Source organism: Drosophila montana, unplaced genomic scaffold (genome assembly GCF_035044405.1).
Source record: "Drosophila montana isolate Dmon_TW-CO22-7 unplaced genomic scaffold, ASM3504440v1 contig_1083_1, whole genome shotgun sequence".
NCBI classification, from domain to species: Eukaryota; Metazoa; Arthropoda; class Insecta; order Diptera; family Drosophilidae; genus Drosophila; species Drosophila montana.
The window spans coordinates 925,161-943,906 of NW_026996074.1; the positions used below are offsets into that span (position 1 = coordinate 925,161).

Consider the following 18,746-nt stretch of genomic DNA (forward strand, 5'->3'; position numbering starts at 1 on the left):
ATGCTGCGAGCAAAGCCGGGCACTCACCCGACAGTTGGCGCAGCATCAAAATCTACAGTGGGCCTTTAAAAATATAACGCCACATCCCACACAATATGCTGCCGCAGTAGATGAGCTGTTTAAACTAATGGCGCTTTTTGCTACCCGCCATCCGGATGCCAGCGAACAGGAGAAACTGGATGTCATAGCTTTTAGACGCTCCGTCATTGTATCATACACAAGCAGTCTGGATGCACGGGTGTCCTGGTCTACCCTGATTAGCGCCCTGAAAATACTCGGTAAGATTTAATTAACAGCCGATAGTAATAGGTATAGTTTTCCTAATTTTTAAAATCGAATATGCCTTTTCCAGCTAGATTTCTGATCTAACCATTCTATAATCTATTTTATTTAATTTTAAATTTTTTATCCATTGGAAGTTGGTTAAAAAAATATGTTGGGCAAACGCATGTAACGGCAGAAGACATCTCCTTGCAATGGAGCATAAAATATTATCTATCTGGAGCATCCACAACAGTTTGTGAATGTATAAATTTATAAATAATAAGCAATTAAATTTTGCAACGACTTATGCAATTCTTATGAGGTTTCTGATTACATGTTCCGAATTTGGCTCATTGCTAATAAAATGGTTTGTTAGTGAGCTGCAAAGTTAAACAAGAAATCTAATCATTTCAATGGCATATAAAAGTAAATTAGAGAAAAATATTCACAAAACTTTCAATAAGAGAAAAATTGACTGTATATATTCTTTATCGGTATGACGAACTGATTGGTTTAGCAATTACAGTTCGACAAGCATCGATTTTGAAACCAGGCTTTGTATGCGAATTATCGGAAATTATCAGCTGGAGATGTTAAATCTAATGTAAAGGATTAAGAACTTTCAGTTATTTATTTTTTGATACCTCTTCCGCTCTCCCCAAAGTTAAAAAGGTCACGCTTTAAAGCTGTGAATACATTTAGATGCCGTATTAAAGGGCAAGTCCGAATATAGAACTATTTTTATGCTAAAAAATTATATCTACCAAATTTTATATATTTTTGAACTCACTCTACATTTTTGTGTTTTGATTTCCCTCACGCAGTGGACAATGACGATGACCGCATGCTGGTCATTTTCAACGGAGGCATTGAGATGTGCTTTGAGGCGTTGCACACGCTACATTCCATGCACCACGAGGCCACTGCCTGCCATGTGGCTGGGGATCTATTGGATCTTCTTGGAGAAATGGTGCTTCTGCTGGCAACGCTGCGCATGCGTACAGATAACCCAGCCCAAAAAAAGCAACAACAACAGCAACTGGAACAGCAAATGCAACTGCAGCAGCAACAGATGTTGCAAAAACAACAGCAGACGCAGTGTACTCAAGCCCCACAGACGCCCCAGCAAAAAGAGAAGCATCTACAGCAGCAAATGCAGCAACATCTGCAATTACAGCAAATGCAGTTGCAGCAACAGCATTTTCTGCGCCAACAGCATCAGCACTCGGCGCTAGCAAAGGCGCTGCCTGATGCGATCAAGCGACTAGCTACGCTGCTTAACACATTTAACTCGCCGGAGATTAGTCGTATGGCCCTCGAGGTGCTCAAGGAGCTAGTACGCAACACTAGCCTGGAGGCCACCATCATTCTGGCGCCCATTCTGATTAATTGCCATCTGTCCGTGGCCAATGCACCAAATGCAATTGGCCCGTTAGGACCTTATTTTCCGCGTCGCGGTGCAAAGCAGACGCCCTGGCCGTTAGGTGCCAAAAATTCACCTCGGCCCCCAAGGCCAATGGTGCAAATGTGCATTGCTTTGTCGGAACTGACGCCACGTGGTCTTGATATCGAGTACGATGCACAAGTGGATGCCTTTTACAGGCCGTATCATGACTTTATCGACGTCATGCTGCGCATGTGCGTCAATACAGGCACCCTTAACGACACCCTAGTGAAGCTTCACTGCCTGGTGGCCATAGAGTCAACACCGTTGCATTTCAACTACTTTCCTAAGTTCTGGGTGGGCATCCACAACAATGCATTAACACACAAGTAAGCCTGGCATTTCATTCTTTTATATTTTTATACCCTGAACCCTTAAAAAATGGGTAAAAGGGGTATAATGTATTTGTGCAAATGTATGTCACAGGCAGAAGGAAGCATCTCCGACTCCACAAAGTAAATATATATAATTGATCAGCATCAATAGCCGAGTCGATATAGCCATGTCGATTGTGTTATCTTCTGTGCTGTGTGTACATATGTGCTACTATTTTATTTGGTTTTTTTTCAGAAGCGATAAGTTGTTGCATTTGGTGTTGGTATCCCCTAGTCGGAAACTCCCGACTGGAGCCTCTTACTTGTTTAAACATTAAGCAAACAACAAAATCTTGAATAAGTTATGACTAGCTAGTCTAGACTAGCTAGCTAGTCTTGACTAGACTAGTCAATTGTTTTGCTTCTTGTTAAATTAATTTTCTTTAGTTGAAGTAGACCAAATGAAAAAAAAAAAGTTACAGTCAGTAGTATTTCGACAAATCCCAAATTTTTGTCTCTTTTTAAAAATTGATGAAACTTGTTTTAAATAGTAAGTTTAAAGCTAAACGAAATCACATTTAACTTAACGCCAATAAATCCATTGGCATTCACATTCAACCCATAGGGATTGATCTATCGATAAGTGTAAAAAACACGTCTCCATTAAAAATGAATATTTATCCAAACGATTCCATCAAATACTCACAGTTGCGCGTAGAACTTTCCGAAATCCTGTCTTAAGATACTCATATATCATATACGATAACTTCAGTAAAAATTTTTTAACCTCGCGTTAGTCACCAACCAATCAGTTAGTCTTGACAAACTAAGCTAACAAATGTATTTATAAGATTTGGTATAAAACTTAGAAAAAGTAAATGACTGCTTAAAGAGTTCGAAGAGTTTAGGGACCTAAGCGGAATGAGCCGTTATACGTTGTTTATATTATTTATTTTTTTATTAATGAATAATCGTTATTGAAACACTATAATATTTGCCAGTCTGGCCAGCTATGTCCCTATTCACATACGACAAAAGAGGATGGGAGGAAAAACATTTTTAAGAAAAAATAAAAATTTTTTTTGCCTTTTTTGATTTACAATGTTCGAAAAAAAATAGACTATAGTTACTTAGAAATAGAACAAATGAAAAGGAAGAACAACGAGAAGAAAGGGCTATCTTCGGCTAGCCGAAGATTTAATACTCTTGCAGACCCAACCTTTTCATAATGTTCATATCTAAGAAGCACAGGGAAAAAAGTTAATGCCGAGTATGGTTGACATGTCTTGAAAAACAAAAAAGTTTTCCATACAACAACTTAATTTTCGACTGATCGTTCCTATGGCAGCTTTATGATACAGTGGTCCGATCTTAATAGGATATTGCATATATATGAGGAGCACAATAAAACAAATAAATGCCGAGTATGGTTGAGATGTCTTGAAAAACAAAAAAGTTTTCCATGCAACAATTTAATTTTCGGCCGATCGTTCCTGTGGCAGCTATATGATATAGTGGTCCGATCTTAATAGGATATTGCATATATATGAGGAGCATAATAAAACAAAGAAATGCCGAGTTTGGTCAAGATAACGTGAAAAACAAACAAATTTTCCATACAACTTAATTTTCGAGCGACCGTTTCTATGTCAGCTATATGATATAGTGGTCCGATCTTAATAGGATTTTTCATATATATGAGGAGCATAATAAAACAAATTAATGCCGGGTTTCGTCAAGATATCGTGAAAAAACAAACAAATTTTCCATATAACAACTTAATTTTCGACCGATCGTTCCTATTGCAGCTATATGATATAGTGGTCCGATCTTAATAGGATTTTGCATATATATGAGGAGCATAGTAAAACTAATAAATGCCGAGTTTGATCAAGATATCTTTATAAACAAAAATTTTTTTCATACATTTTTTTTTCATATTTTTATAAAATATATTAAATAAATAGGAAGAGATATGGGTAGAGGATAAAAGGGGACACCACTGATCCGATGGGCGGAGATTTCTTATCCTGTCCGGAAAGCTTTGCTCCTCCCAGATGGACGTGGCTAGTGAATTCCCAACGGTTTCATGAAAGCTAATCTATGTAAAAACAAGTTATCATCAATCAATGAATTTCGGTCGAATTTTATTATTTACCTTTTAAACCGTTTTAGTTTAATCAATATCATTAAGCTACAAGATATATTGATGCCTATGTATATATTTATATGTCAATTCTGCTTTTAGATATTCGGAGCTGCTTGTGAAGAATCAGCTGCTAATAGAGTATCTGCATAATGTGCTCAGAGACGAGCGCAGCATGCTGAAGGATGCATTTGTGCGGGAATTTTTAGAGTTGTATTACCACAAAGTCGCAGCGCAGCTTCCTGTTGCGCGGATGATCTACACGATTAATTATGGCATGCACTCTAAGGATGATATTGACGAGCTGTGCGGCGATCTATTTGCCATACGTATTATTGCCCAAGCTACTGGTGTGCCGACTTCGGTGCGCAAGGAGCTGCGTGGATCATTACGGGCCCTGCTTAACAAGAGCGAACGTTTTAAGAAGGATGCGGAACGAGGTGATACACAGAATTATATGAAGGGCATTCATAAATATTATACATATTTGGTTTTTGTAGATCAATTTCCTAACAAGAAGCTAAAACGGGACTCCTGTCAGGAAAAGGAACACTCGCCACCGGCAGCGCAATCGGAATCGGAAACTGTAGACAATTCGACTGAGAAAGAGAAAGCCGAATCAGTCGATATAGCTAGCATTGTCGACGGGGCTACGGATACGCCCAGTGGAACTGTTGATGCAGCTAAAGCTGTTGAAACTGAACCAGCGGCATCCGCTGATAACGTGGACGTACGTATCGAGAGCCCAGAATCCGAGAAGCTAGAGAAAGCATCGATTCCCTCGTCCGACGATGAGACTGAGCTGGAGGATGAATTGGAGCCAACGCCAAAGCGCAATAAAAAATCAGCAAACAAAAAAACCGCACAAGATCGTGCTAACGAGGATCGCAAGAGGCGTCTTAGCACTTTGCTCACTATGGAGTCGTACATACAAAGCATTTTTACCATCATTAAACGGGACGCAAATGCATCGAGCGCGGCGCAAAACAAAGAACACCCCAGTGATGAGTTTGCAGTTGAGGCGTCTACATCAGCAGCTGCGGCAATCAAGTCAAAGCCTAGGGGTGCGTCTACGCCTCCTGAACCCGAGGACGATGTGCTGCAAGGCAAATACAACATTGAGACGGACACAGAAATGTGTTGCAAATCCAAGTTAAATGGCAGGGAGCAGGAGATAGCCAAATTCGATGAACTGTCGCCTGCCACAGCTGTTGTCGACAGCAACGTTCCCGCATCTGCCACCAGCTCAGTGGCTGGCGTTGCGTCAACGTCACAGGCAGCGAGTCCAACACAAATTTAGTTGTCGTTCAATGATTTGCTCAGCATTTTATTTTTCGGCAAGCCATTGGACTGATGACACGGAACATGTGGGGATCAGACAATGGCTAAGCTCTAAGGTACTGCGAATTTTTGGCCAAAGGTCGAAAGTTGCAGTGAATGATTTGAACAACCCAAGGTTGCTGCTTGCTTTGGGCGAGCCTGTGCTCCGGCAAAAGACTTTTGAGCAAGAGAATTATACTAAATTAAAGTTAATCTAGCAACATATTAAATCGGTAACAAATAAATTCAAATAGATATGTAACTCACATTCAGACAAACACTCGCACAACCACACACCCACATACATATATAATGCATCGATTCAACAAGCCACGGTCACACACATACACACATATATATATATATATATATACTATATATATATATATATGTCATGCATGCATTAACATACATAAACATATATACATACATACAGCTAGAAATAATGATAAACGTTAATATTTTAAGACTTCCACGACCGCAAATTGTCCAAATCATGAAAAAAAAACATTATTCCCATTTGAAAATGTTAGTTAAGTGAAAAGTTTAAATATTATATCATTGCGTGAACCTTGTTATGCACTACGAATGCCAAAAGCAAAAGCATTATAACCAACATAGAAAAAGAAAAACAATAACTGATAATGAAATGGAACGAAGAAAATGAGTTGAAAACCGGCTTATGAGACGCTAATATCTATATATGTTGTAGTAGAACCTTTAGATACGTTTTACGCTGCTAATTATATTTGGTTTAGTTTCCTGTCATGTTCGCAGTCGCTACCCGTTCTCTCCCTATTCATGTGCACTATAACTGTATTTTAGACACAAATGAACAGATATTATATAATTAACCAAATTTATTAAAATAAAAGAATGTGTAACACTTTTCATTGTAAATTTCCGAACGATACGAATTAAATACATTTTACGCTCTTTAGTTCATGTGAGAATAAATTATAATTACGCACATAAGTCTAGTAAGTTGTCCATGTAAAACATAAAGGACGAAGCTTAAAACCCATCCCTTTAAAGGGGCGCATAAAATGTTAGTCTTAAGCCACAGCAAACGATCGAAATCTTAAATATGTAATGTTGAAAAACAAAAGTGAATCATAAGCAAATAATAAAAAAAAATGCAGCATATAAGTTTAAATCATATGTTACTAAATATTAAATCTGATTTTATCTGAGATAGTCAAGATTAACCATTTTTGAATCTTGCAGTTTTTGCAAATTTTTTAGTAGTATTTAGGCTATCTATTCATATGTTGAGCACACTGTGTGTTCTGATCCTGCTTAACTGACGTATGAATTTATCCTTATAGTTACCCTATATGTATCTGCACACCAAGGCGAGGTTTCGGAAGTGAATTCCAGTAAGTATTGAAAATGGATATGAAACGTTGAATAGGCGAAAGGTAGGGTCGATGGGTTTCAAACTAAATTTCAAAGAACGCAAAAAACTATGAGAACCTATTTTAAAATTTTAATTTACTCCAAAATTATTTTATAAGCATATGTAAAATTTTATTTTAAATGTGACTTACCGATTACAGAAAATTCGCTTAGCTAAGTGGAAGTGGGAATTCAATTTAATATGCGGGAGTTTTAATTCTCTTAAGTTACAAACGCCCGTTAGTATTGTTGTATATATCTGATCAAGCGAGCATTCGCACAGAAACATGTTTTCCAAAAAGTTTGACTATTTATGAAGAGCTTAAGATAGTGTTAAAAATAATCTGTCTTATAAGACGACTTATGCATCTTATTGTTAATAAAGTAAAAATTCCCCTCTCTAAAAAACTTCAGAAAATCTTGCTCATGACCTCGAAAGGGGTTTTACTTATTAAGACTTGACCCCTCCTTTTAAAGATCTTACACGTAGTTTCCTGGTCGAAAGCCAACAAAGCCTCTGTCTAAGAACCGGATGCAAAATACTCATATATAAATCTATCGGTATCGTGTTCTGGGATACTTCCTGTCGAAGAAGGTTATCGGGTTTTCGCTGGTATGTTCGAATCGAATATTTTACTGAGTTTTGGGTGTCTTCAAATTGTGCCCAACTCAGCACAGTCGCTATAAGTCTACAGTCTCGCTTTTAAACTGACCGCAAGTATGTGCCGACGAAGGCTTAAAAGACTACACCTAGCGAACTGACTTCTGTAGGGAAAATTTCGAGGCACCAGATTAACAACGAGAAATATTTTTCTTTACCTATTTCCGACCTGGTTAGAAACCATCACCCTATTATTTTAATAATTATTTAATAAAAAAATTGTATATTCGATATTTGGCTATATAAACAAATTTCGAATAAACTTGCTTGAATATGAAGATATGTATAATAGCTTAAATATTTTATGCCTACAGTCGAAAATTACAAAGAACATTAAAATTTAATTTAGATTACATATAACCCAAAGTATTTGTGAAGTCTTACAGGATGTTATTTGAACAATTAAAAGTATGACTTTTTATTTTGGGATTGTCTGACCAAACGCTTGGGTAAATTAATAGGGTTAATCCTCCGTCACTTCCTTCTTCAGAGTATTCTTCGCAGGCCCTAGTTTAAAGGTACAACAGTAATTAGTTTGATGAATTTGAAAACTGAAAAAAAATGGATTTGAATCAAACCCTATTATAATACCCAGAACCCACTGAAAATGCGTAAAAGGTAGAATCGATTTTCAATAATTTGTATTTATACTATCTTCATCGGATTCAACAGAGTCCATCTAGCAGTGCCCTTCTGTCCGTATTTATAGGGATTAAAGGAGCGTTAATATTTGGCGCTGGACCTCCTATTGCACAATAAGATCGAGTTTATTTTAAATCATCGGTATCTATGTTCTGTATTTACCATATACCGTAGATAACACCTAATTTGGTATATGATCCTAACAAGAGAGTTTGCTTCCGAGTTTTCTAGTTATATTCATATAATTTTGCACAGATTTGGGTACAGTACATCTGTCGGAGATAGCCTTGATCAAGACCCTGGTAATAACGGTTGGTTTTCACTGCACTTTATGCAGATTATCATTCGCAAGACGATTCGACGATTACATGTTAAATACAACCCTCGAAAATTTATTGTTCACACGCATGCGCTGCGAAAATTGTCAAATTTATATATAACATATATAGATGTGAGCTCAGAATTCACAAGTAGTATTTGTATACCGAGAAAAATAACAACTAATTTGTGAAAAATGCCATGCGTCGGATGTGAAAAGGGTAAAACAATATTTAATCCTAGACTTATATTTTAGAAAATTGCCTTATAAAATACTTCACAGAATGCAACTGCACCGCAGAGAAGTGCTCTGAGAGCTGCAAATGCAACTCGCCTGGCAAATGCGGCTGTAACCCATCCAAATCAGCCAAAACTTCGAGCGGCGGTTGCTGCAAAAAAGTTGAGGGTGATGGTGAGAACAAAGAAGAGCATGAGTGTTGTAAGAACGCCAAGAACTGAATTAAGAAAGATGAATATATTATAAAAGAACCAAATCGATGTATTTTGCTTGCATTTCATGAAAATATATCCGCTAGTAAGCTATGTATTTGTCATCATTTAACATAATCAAAATGTTATTACTATACATTTAACAATAACTAAATGAACTAAACTATCGTATAAAATAAAATACCTTTACCAAAATTGGGTTTTTTTAAGATGGCAATGATTCATCCTAATTTCTAAAGTTGAAAAATATGATGTGTACGTTTAACAAACGAACCAACAACAACGTGCATTTTATTTAATTTGTACATATCTAAATTGCTTACACTTTTCTACAGCAAAAGATGCGTGGGGCAAGAATTAGAATTGTTCACATAAACGAGGGGCAGATAAAACATGAAAATTAAACAAGTTTAAATTCGTTAGCAATTTCTTTATATTACAGCGTTAAAAATCGGGTCTAATGATTTCTTTTTCAGTAGAGGTACATATAAATATGCATATAAAAAACAATTTAAAATTTGATTTTCAACAAATACGAGCCACTTAATAAGTATATTATATATAGTTATATATTACTTCGCGCTGCACTGAGCTATAAAATTAGTGTATGCAATATAAAAAAACAATATTCCTTTTAGGGCAATTAATTACTAGATTTTTGTTTCTAACCATTTAGGGCTTAAATTTATACAAATTAAACGACGACATTTCAAAAGTTTATAAACGCGGCCAACGGACAGGGACTTCATTAATTGCGCTTTGATTTACGCTTTTTGCGACTGTTTGAAGCGGCTGTTAATGAGTTGGAGACGGAGCAGCTGGTCGATGTCTGGGGCTGAGTTGGTACTTCGTTTAACTTGCCCCAAATGCTGTTCAACAAGTTATAATTGATTCTCTTGCTTGATTTGCATGCAACTTTGTTGTTGTTATTGTTGTTAGTCGTTTGTGGCTGGTGTGTCCCGGGAGGCGGCTGCGTTTTGCTTTGTGCGACTTGGGCGTATTCTCATGAGCGCTTTACCTTGCCATTGACCGCATTGGCTGGCGAACGGCTGCCGCTAGCATTGCCACCACCGCCAATGGCCGCCTCAGCCGCATGCGTAGCCACATGTTGAATGCCCTTCTCCATGCAACCTTGATAGATTGGACGCATAAACTGTAAAAATTTGAAACGGAATAATTTATTTAAATATCATGTGAATGAATTCTTTCTATTATTACTTACATTCTCCCACATGAGTGTTGCAAATTCGTCCAGCTTGCCACCAAAGTCGCTCAACTCACCGCTATATCTGTGGGTATGGCAAATGGATTGAGAATTAGTTTGGAAGCTCAGTTATTGAGTTTTCAGTTGCCGATACCCACCTAATGTACGCCCAGAGTGCCAGCGTTAACAACGCTACACCCATGACAAGATTGCAGAAGTTAGCAAATGTATAGAGTCCTACCAGTCCAAAGATGCCGCTGACTATATACATGATGACTGCGCAGGCAAAGTACACGGCCGGCGTACGTGCCGCCTTGAATATGTTTTTGCTTTCATTGTGTGCTCGATAGTTGACAAAGACCTCCTCCAGATCAGAATCCAATTGGAGGCGGAACTTCTCCGTGAACTCCTCGCCCCCCATTTTACGTTTTGTGGCAAATTGAAATAGAGCCTTGTCCTTGACGCGCAAATGTTCCGTTTCCAGGTGTGCAGTGCTTAGGTAAGGCCGCGTGCCGCCACACACTTCCTCCATGAGCTGATTGTACAATTCCTTGGCGGCCGCGACAGCAGTCAAGTGATTCGCTTCGGCTGTGGCCACCAGCATGCTCTTCGGCTCAGGCAGTTCGTTGCCCTTATAGATGCTCATGTACGATTGAAAGTACTGAATAAGATCACGAGCTCTAACGCGCTGCCCACTTATCTCCTTGTAGACCAAATTGTCAGGTGCCAACAGCATAGGAACCAGCGTTCGTAGGCTGTTCTTGAACTCGGGCGTAATATCCTTAAGACGGCCATCGAACTGTGGATTTGTGGCAACATTGAGACCAGGATGTGGCATCAGGAAACAGGCCACCTCAGTGAAGCAAGATGAAATGTGTCGACGCAATGACTGCAGTTCCGGGTGTTGTTTGTCGGAGACCTCGAGCCGTCGCTTAAGTATCTTGTCTCCCCCCAAAGCACCGTACTCTGCCTCGTATGGGAAACTCCAGTCACGCACCAAAAACTGCAAACGCTGGAATGGCTTCTTGCCGGTGTCGGCCAGCGCCAGGCGGCCGTATTCGGTGAACAGCTGCAGGTGCTGCAAGTCGTCTTCCTGGATGTTCTGTGAGAGATTATATATCTGCACCGAGGAAAGCATCGTGCTTAGCGCAAACACTGTCGCACAGTCGCGTACGGTACTCTGGCTATCGAAGGCACCCTGTGTATCCAGCAAAATAATAGCAATCTTGTCGCCATTGGGATAATCGTGCAGGAATATATCGGACCACATTAGTATGCCGGTTGTATCGCGCTCCGATCCGCCGCGCCATGAGAAACCCGACAGTGGTTCCGACTCATCGCCCAACCAGTCCGTGACATCGTGTCGCACATACTGAAAAACTTTGTTGATTAAACAGCTTAAAGACATATATATCTACTCACTATACCTTTGAGTACATGTAGCGAAGAAAGAAGTCGAGCAGAAAGCTTTTGCCCTTGCGGAATGCACCTGCTACGGACACAACGCATACGTAGCGATCCTTGACCTCATCCCGCATTAGCACCTCACTAAGCGCATCCTCGTTAAGCACAAATGTGTGCTCCTCAGATGCATTGATCACCTGCACTGCCGAGCCGCCAATTGCTGTCCTCTCCATGTGTATGCTGTGTATAAAGGTGTGTGCGTGTGTGCGTCTGTGCTTTGTTTTTCAACTTGGGTTTTCAATGTTAATTTGAAGTACTGCAAAAAGAAACACAATAAAACAAGTGAAAGATTTAATAATAGTTGCTTTGTAAACGGCAAGTACAAATATAAAGCTATATATAAATATATATATGTATGTATATGCACATATTAATATATATATATGTATGTAGCTGCCATCCTGTCAGTTCACAAGCGGCAACTGAATTGAACTAACGGTTAATTGCGCAAGTTCTATTCAATTGCGTGAGTCTGGCTGTGTGACTTTTTTAAATTTTGGCAGGCGGCATGCAATTATGAAAGGTGGCCAAAAATAAATTTGACTATGCGCTAGTTTGCTTGGCACTGTTAGCAGCATACGGAAGATGAATTTTGTTCGGCCTGTTCAGTTCAGGTGCGTAGATTCAGCACGTAATTAACTTGAGTTCATTTTTGCTGATTCGTCACATACAATTAGAATAACATGCCGAATTCAATTTTCCAACTACATTAAAAATCACATTAAAATGCTTTGGTGCCCTGTTGCTGCTGATGACGTTGACAACTTTTTGTCGCTGCGCCCTTGACCAATGCTGTAAATTCTAATTGAAAACATAATCAAAACAACGAAATGTCTGCAAGCGACTGGTTTAGCCTACACTACAACAACGATAATCACAACAGCAGCAGTCATGCTTATGCTAAAAACACGATTGTCGGTAAAACCTTTACATGTAAATGTATTCTTCTGTTCGTTGCAATAAAATATTTGTCAAATTTAATTAAAAGCAAAAGCCGCGTAGTGACAGTCCCCACAGCTGTCAACCAAAACTGAACTGCACAGTACGCAAGACACCCGCTGTTCGCATATCCAATGAGAATCTAAATGAGCGAAAGATCGAAAATCTCTCTCACTGACATCTGCTCTCTATTGCTCTAGCCTTCTCTTCTTTAGTGGCAATGCTGTCAGATTGGTTAGCTCAGCAGCTGCAGCTGTAATAATTATTTCGTTTAATTAACAGCTGTCAACGAAAGCAGAAACAACTAACACGCTCCGTTTTTTATTTTTATGACTGTAGGTTTTGTGTGTGCTAGTTTGGATTTTTAAAATATTTATACACTGCTGGTAACACCGTCTGGCAGACTTACTTGCTGTCAAAGCTGTGCTCAGAACGTGTTGCAGGTGTCAGACAGAGCCAACTATATGTCTCGATCACCAAGTTCAATTGTGATCGACGTGCTAGTTGTCTCCTTTTGGCTCATCAGGTATTTATTCGAATTGGGATGTAAACATCGAAAGCGAAAAGTAACAGCAACACTAGCGACGGTAACGCCAGCGTCGACGCTGGCAGCATGATTAGTCAACTGGAATGGTTGCTGAGAGCAACAGCAACAATAACAACACAACAATAACCAAAGCAAATGAGGCAGGCAGCAGCAGCGATAGTCGTGTTCTGAGCAGCGCTTAAAATGAAAGAAAAAAAAATTGGACGCGAAACAGGGAAAACCATATACGAAAAATAAAGGTTTAATTTGCTTAAATTAAGCAGCGCAGTGTTTAATTAGCTTTAATCAAACCATAAAACTAGAGGGTCCGCGCCATAGCCCACCCGGGCACACAAGGCTCTATCACTCGCCATCACTAGCCCGAGTACGCCATCACAACATGCAGCGTGGACACCGCCCAATTGCCAGCTTTCATGGCCTTAAGCAGCACGTCGCAGCGTTTTACCTCGTGGCAGTTTGTTTGTTGTTAAGTTATATTTGCGTATCCGTGCAGGAATCCCAGAATATTCCGGAGGAAGAGCCCGTCTACTATTACGTTGGCTGCTATACTGCTCGAACAGATCTGCTCAAAGAATCGGTCTACGCAAAGACGCCTCAAACGTGCATTGAGATATGTGAGCACCAGGGCCACAGGTACGCTGTCCTGGCTGCCGAGAAGTGCTTCTGTGTCAATCGTCTGGAGCCTCATGAAAAGCAGGACGAACAGCTGTGCCACACGCGATGCCTGGCCAATAAGGCGCAGTATTGCGGAGGCGTGGGTGTACATTCCTACTATTCCACGACGTTGCTAAGGCAACCGGCCCCACACCATCTACGGATGGTCAACAGCACCGAGAACAGCATAAGCCTCGCATGGGACGCCTATGAGCCCAACAAGCTATTGCTAGCTGGCGGTGTCGAGGCTCTCGCGCCACAAACTCAGCAAATTTCCAACATTCTGATCAAATGTCAGGTTGTTCAGACCTACTCAACGCTTCCCGCATTTTTGCAGCCCGAGTTTATAGTGCAGAACACGGAGACCCGCTTTGAGCTAACTGATCTCCAACCCGCGACTCTTTACAATATTAGTGTTCGCGCCATTTGCGCACAACAACAAGAAGAAAGCGAATGCGGCCATGCTACACTAATGGCCAGCACAGAGGTGGGCTTACCAAGCCCAGCGCCCACACAGCCCAAGATTCTCAGCCGCACTAAAAACAGGATGACCGTGGAGTTGGCGCCCGTACACAACGACAATGGTCCGGTATCGAAACTTCTTATTGTTGTCGAGTTTGTTGACGATTCCCTGAGCCAGCCATTTGATGAACAGCTCTTGGGTAGCTGGCAGGATGCGCAGCAAAATGGCGTTCCCTACTACATAGCCGCAGAGCTGAACTACGATCAACCAGAGGACAACCGCACTAGGCACTTTGTTGTAGGAGATGGCAAACGCTATGGACGCTATCGCAATGTGGCTCTAGATCAGCTGACAGAGGAGCAGGATCAACTCTTCCATGTTCACATTAGCTTGGGCGTGGTAAGTAATAAATGCGTTAAAGGTAAACCTAAAGAACTGGATACTAATAATCCTGGCTTCTCTCCCATAGGTAAGCACACTGCGGAACGTCACTAAGACACTGTACACGCGTAGCAGTCACGCACAACATGCCAGCTCTTTGAACGATTTCAGCTATGCAACATTTGAGAAGGGTCAGTCGTCGGTGGTGGCTTTGGCTGTAACCTGTGTGATCTTCGGTAGCTGCCTGTTGCTTAGCCTCATCACATACTTTTATTTGCGCTACAAAACCTGTCACGCTCGCGGCCTGATCGGACGTGGACGCAATGCTCACGAGATGACGCAGCAGACGCCGATCATTGAGCACGAGAACAACGGATATCTTGTGGAGGATGAGCAGCCGGTCTCACTGGAGAGCTTCAAGCAACAGCTACACTCGACGCTTGAGGGACTGGAGCGTCTGCCGCGCAATGGACTGCGCCTCAATTCAAACGATGTTATTGGCGAAGGGCGCTACGGAGAGATCATCACAGGACGGCTTAACGTGGCTGAAGCCATTAAGGAATGTGCGCTCCATGTTTTATCGCTGAACGATCTGAGCGGTGGCAGGCAGGCGCAGCTGTTGCGGGAGTTGCGACAGCTAAGACAAATGCGCCACCACGAGCTGCTCCTAGACTTTTATGGCATTTCGGCGAGCGCGGACTGGTTCTATCTGGTTTTTGAGCTGCAGCATGTGAGTCTTAAGCGACGACTGATCGAGAGCCGTCAGGCAGCGCCAGCGCCGCGTCTAACTGTGCTAACGGAGCAACTGGTGCTACAGTGGATGTACGAGCTGTCAAGCGCACTGTCGTATCTGGGGAGCTGTCAGGTGTTGCACCGGCAGCTGTCCAGCTACAGCGTGTACGTTAGCGCCGACTCCAAGCTTAAGGTATGCCTTCTCGGACCACTGCACTATGTGAACAGCAATGGCCAGGCGTTAGATTTGGGCCGCTGGCTGCCACCCGAGGTGTTGCGTCACCAGCACTTCACAACAAAATCTGTTGTGTGGTCCTTTGCCTGCGTCGCTTGGGAGTGCTGTGCCCTGGGCGGCACGCCTCATGGAAACGTTGCCAGCAGCCAGCAATTACTAGAGGCGATACGCTCTGGCGTGCGTCCTTCGCAGCCCGCCTATGTCTACGGCGATCTTTACCAGCTGCTGCTCAACTGCTGGCAGATTGAGCCCAGCGAGCGCATTGGCTTCGATGATGTGGCCTTTGGCGTGCGTCAGCTGATGACCTCAGCTCGGCATGCGCTGTGCTTTGATCGCTCCACTTCGGACACCATGGAGACCCTGCCACTGTATCTGCCGATGCTTGAGATAAGCAACTAAAGTAGCCAGGGAACAGACAGAAGCCAACAAGTACACGTGGACAAAGAAAGCGGTTGTGACTACCCAAAAGCAATTTTGATTAACTATACCCTAACGTTTGACACGCATATGAATGATTGATAAACGTTGCTATTTGTGGCTTAGTGCTTTCAAAACCTGCGCCATTTAAAGCTTTCGTATATGTATTTACAACTGCATGTGTCTTAATCAATGATTTATATTGGATAGACCGAGAAAAAATGTTTGTTATTTGTAAAATTCTACCAAGCTCATGCACTCTGCATTTTTCTATACATATACATTAGTTTTAGCATAACTCAAGTATATCAATTGTTCTCGTAAGTAAGAGCGTTGTGTAATCTCTTTTAATTCTCTTTCACCCTGCGAGCTTGAAATTCCTTTTCAAACCCAAAAACCTACCCACAACAGACCGAAACTAACGACTGTGATCGAATGGATACTCGACCGAAACAAATGAAAAACACAAGTACAGAGAGCAATGGGAAGAGAGTGATATATAAATATATATAGAGAGGGAGAAAGAGAGCGAGTGAGCAAAGGTATGAGCACAATTAATGCATATGAAATAAAAAATATAAATAGGTAGCCCATGTAGAAATTCTCGATTAATCAGTTTAAAGGTCGCACGACTAGGGGGTCGGACGCTTGCACACAAAATGCAAACTTTGAAATAGGTAATTGGGCAAACGGCAAAAAATAATCGCGGCGAAACAACAAGAATAACAAAACAAATATGAATTCTTTAGATGATACTCAGTTCAAATAAAGTATTTCTAATTTTTAAAGCTTTCGACATGAGAAAAATGTTTTGTTTTTAAAGATATCTTAGCCAAACTTTACCATGCTCCTCAAGTGTGGCCTACCATATCATACAGTTCTATTGGAAGAAGCAATTGCGAGTTCCATAACTCTCCTCCCATAGCGCAAGCCAGTAAGCCATATGTATAGAAGGGTATTTAATTTTCGGCGGTCCCAAGAACTACTTTTGTATTAAAATGTTTAGGTGAAACAGATATAATGCCAAAATATTACGTATCTAATATTGGACTATTCAGATTCAGATCAATATCAATAGTATATAATTTATAGGATTACAAAAGACTGTTATAAAAACTTCTATTCGCTTACGATAACAAATTTGCCCATTTCTATGGGTACAGGGTATACAAAATAATATCTTTGGCAAAATGAAAATGATTATGCATTAGTCATCGATGCAAGTAAGAGGCTCCTCTAAGAGATAATTTTCTTTGGAACTTGTGGGTACATCGGAAACCGCTGACTCTAACTGAGTACAAATGTGTGTACACACGTCGTATGTACATATGTGCGTGCAATGTATAAAACATCCAATTGGAAACACAGTGCTAATCTGGCTAGCACCACTAGGAGCCTTGGTTTGTGAACAGCTGATAAGCCAGCCAATTGCGTATAAAGCAAACAAAAATTACCAAAAGACAAAGCACATGTTTGATATGGCTGAAATTTATTAGAAGTGTAAGCGCAACGATCCAAAGTTGCAAAAACAGCAACAACATCAAATGTACATATATAAATATGCATGCATGTATGTATGTATATATATACATACAAACAAAAGCTTCAACCATTTTAGCGCTTAAACGACTTTTGCACTCGTCGACTCGGAGTCAAGGTGAATAAAGTTACCAAACAGAGCAAAGGAGCTATGGCTATAGTAAGAGCAAAAACAATAAAAATCATTGGCACACATATTCAGATACGGTTGTTCATTAGTATAAGCGATGCAAATTATTAATAAATCAAGCTGCGAGCCCTGAAATGACGCTATCCACTGGCACACGAAATTCGAATGTAAACGTGGATAAGAAAAGAGATATATTATTGCTACCACAAACCACCAAAATTGGACACTTTGACTGCCATTTCGCCAGACATTATATTTTGTGATTTCAATATAAAATGATGCACAGGCATACATATAACCACGGCGACGACGCAATAAAATTTGTTTTTGTTTTTATTACAAACAGAGTTCTGCGGCTTGGGGGCAAGGTAAAACTGGTTATTTGGCGCAGCGTACGTTCAAGTGCCCAAACAGCCTAATACTGCGAACAGCTTGTATATTATTGATATTCACAGATTCTATCAAAATATTACTCACTTTAATAAACAATTCGCCACCAGCGCGCCTGCTGTTGCTTGCTCTTTTTTAACATTTACTATGCTCACCTTTTTTGTTAGTGGTGTACGTAACATCGATATATCGAGCGACGCGATGTTTTTTTTTTCATAATCGATGTTTGGGGATCGATAGTAATCTCAAATATTGGTTTCAAAATATTGTATCAGCTGATTTTTTATTTAGAACTAATCGATTCAGCAAAACACAAGAATAGATTTTGTCTATTTTTCTTTGCATTTAATTTGACAAATCATATTAACAATTTTTGTACCACTTTGTATTGTAATCACTTACATCGCTATAAAAACGCAGTAATTAATAATTTTTACGAACAGTTTCTATTTTAATAGTTTAAATTTAATTATATTTATTAATTGTGAAAAAGCCTGTTTTCAGTCTTTGAAATATTTCACTCAACCAAAGAATCTATCCACCAAAGTATTTTGCTTTTTTTTTTGCATGAAGCTAAAGCTAATTTTAACCTCTCCTTCAAAACCAGATCGATGGCAAAACATGTAAATCAATTGAGTAACGAAATATATTTATTAGACACTTGCGTCAAGATTACCGTAGGCTTTTCCGATAA

The 18,746-nt window shown here is 40.3% G+C and overlaps 3 protein-coding genes across 4 annotated transcripts; 2 read left to right on the top strand and 1 right to left on the bottom strand.

Annotated features, from left to right (window-relative positions):
* The first annotated feature begins 8,573 nt into the window (after positions 1 to 8,573).
* MtnF (Metallothionein F) lies at positions 8,574 to 9,152 on the top strand. The gene is made up of 2 exons (XM_064700759.1): positions 8,574 to 8,728; positions 8,791 to 9,152. The coding sequence occupies exons 1-2, from the start codon at positions 8,704 to 8,706 to the stop codon at positions 8,964 to 8,966; spliced, it is 201 nt and encodes a 66-aa protein (XP_064556829.1). The 5' UTR covers positions 8,574 to 8,703; the 3' UTR covers positions 8,967 to 9,152.
* A 220-nt stretch (positions 9,153 to 9,372) lies between these two features.
* On the bottom strand, positions 9,373 to 18,232 carry atl (atlastin GTPase). Of its 2 annotated transcripts, none has more exons than XM_064700577.1 (5): positions 18,140 to 18,232; positions 11,589 to 11,881; positions 10,320 to 11,533; positions 10,180 to 10,246; positions 9,373 to 10,110 (listed from the first exon to the last, which is right to left on the bottom strand). In XM_064700577.1, exons 2-5 carry the CDS (start codon positions 11,796 to 11,798, stop codon positions 9,961 to 9,963), a joined length of 1,641 nt encoding a protein of 546 aa, XP_064556647.1. In that variant the 5' UTR covers positions 11,799 to 11,881; positions 18,140 to 18,232; the 3' UTR covers positions 9,373 to 9,960. The 2 variants fall into 2 exon arrangements, with proteins under 2 accessions (XP_064556647.1, XP_064556724.1); XM_064700654.1 differs by lacking the exon at positions 18,140 to 18,232 and adding an exon at positions 12,557 to 12,647.
* Positions 13,009 to 16,581, top strand: Wsck (wsck). The gene is made up of 2 exons (XM_064700481.1): positions 13,009 to 14,627; positions 14,698 to 16,581. The coding sequence occupies exons 1-2, from the start codon at positions 13,491 to 13,493 to the stop codon at positions 15,973 to 15,975; spliced, it is 2,415 nt and encodes an 804-aa protein (XP_064556551.1). The 5' UTR covers positions 13,009 to 13,490; the 3' UTR covers positions 15,976 to 16,581.
* Positions 18,233 to 18,746: the final 514 nt, after the last annotated feature.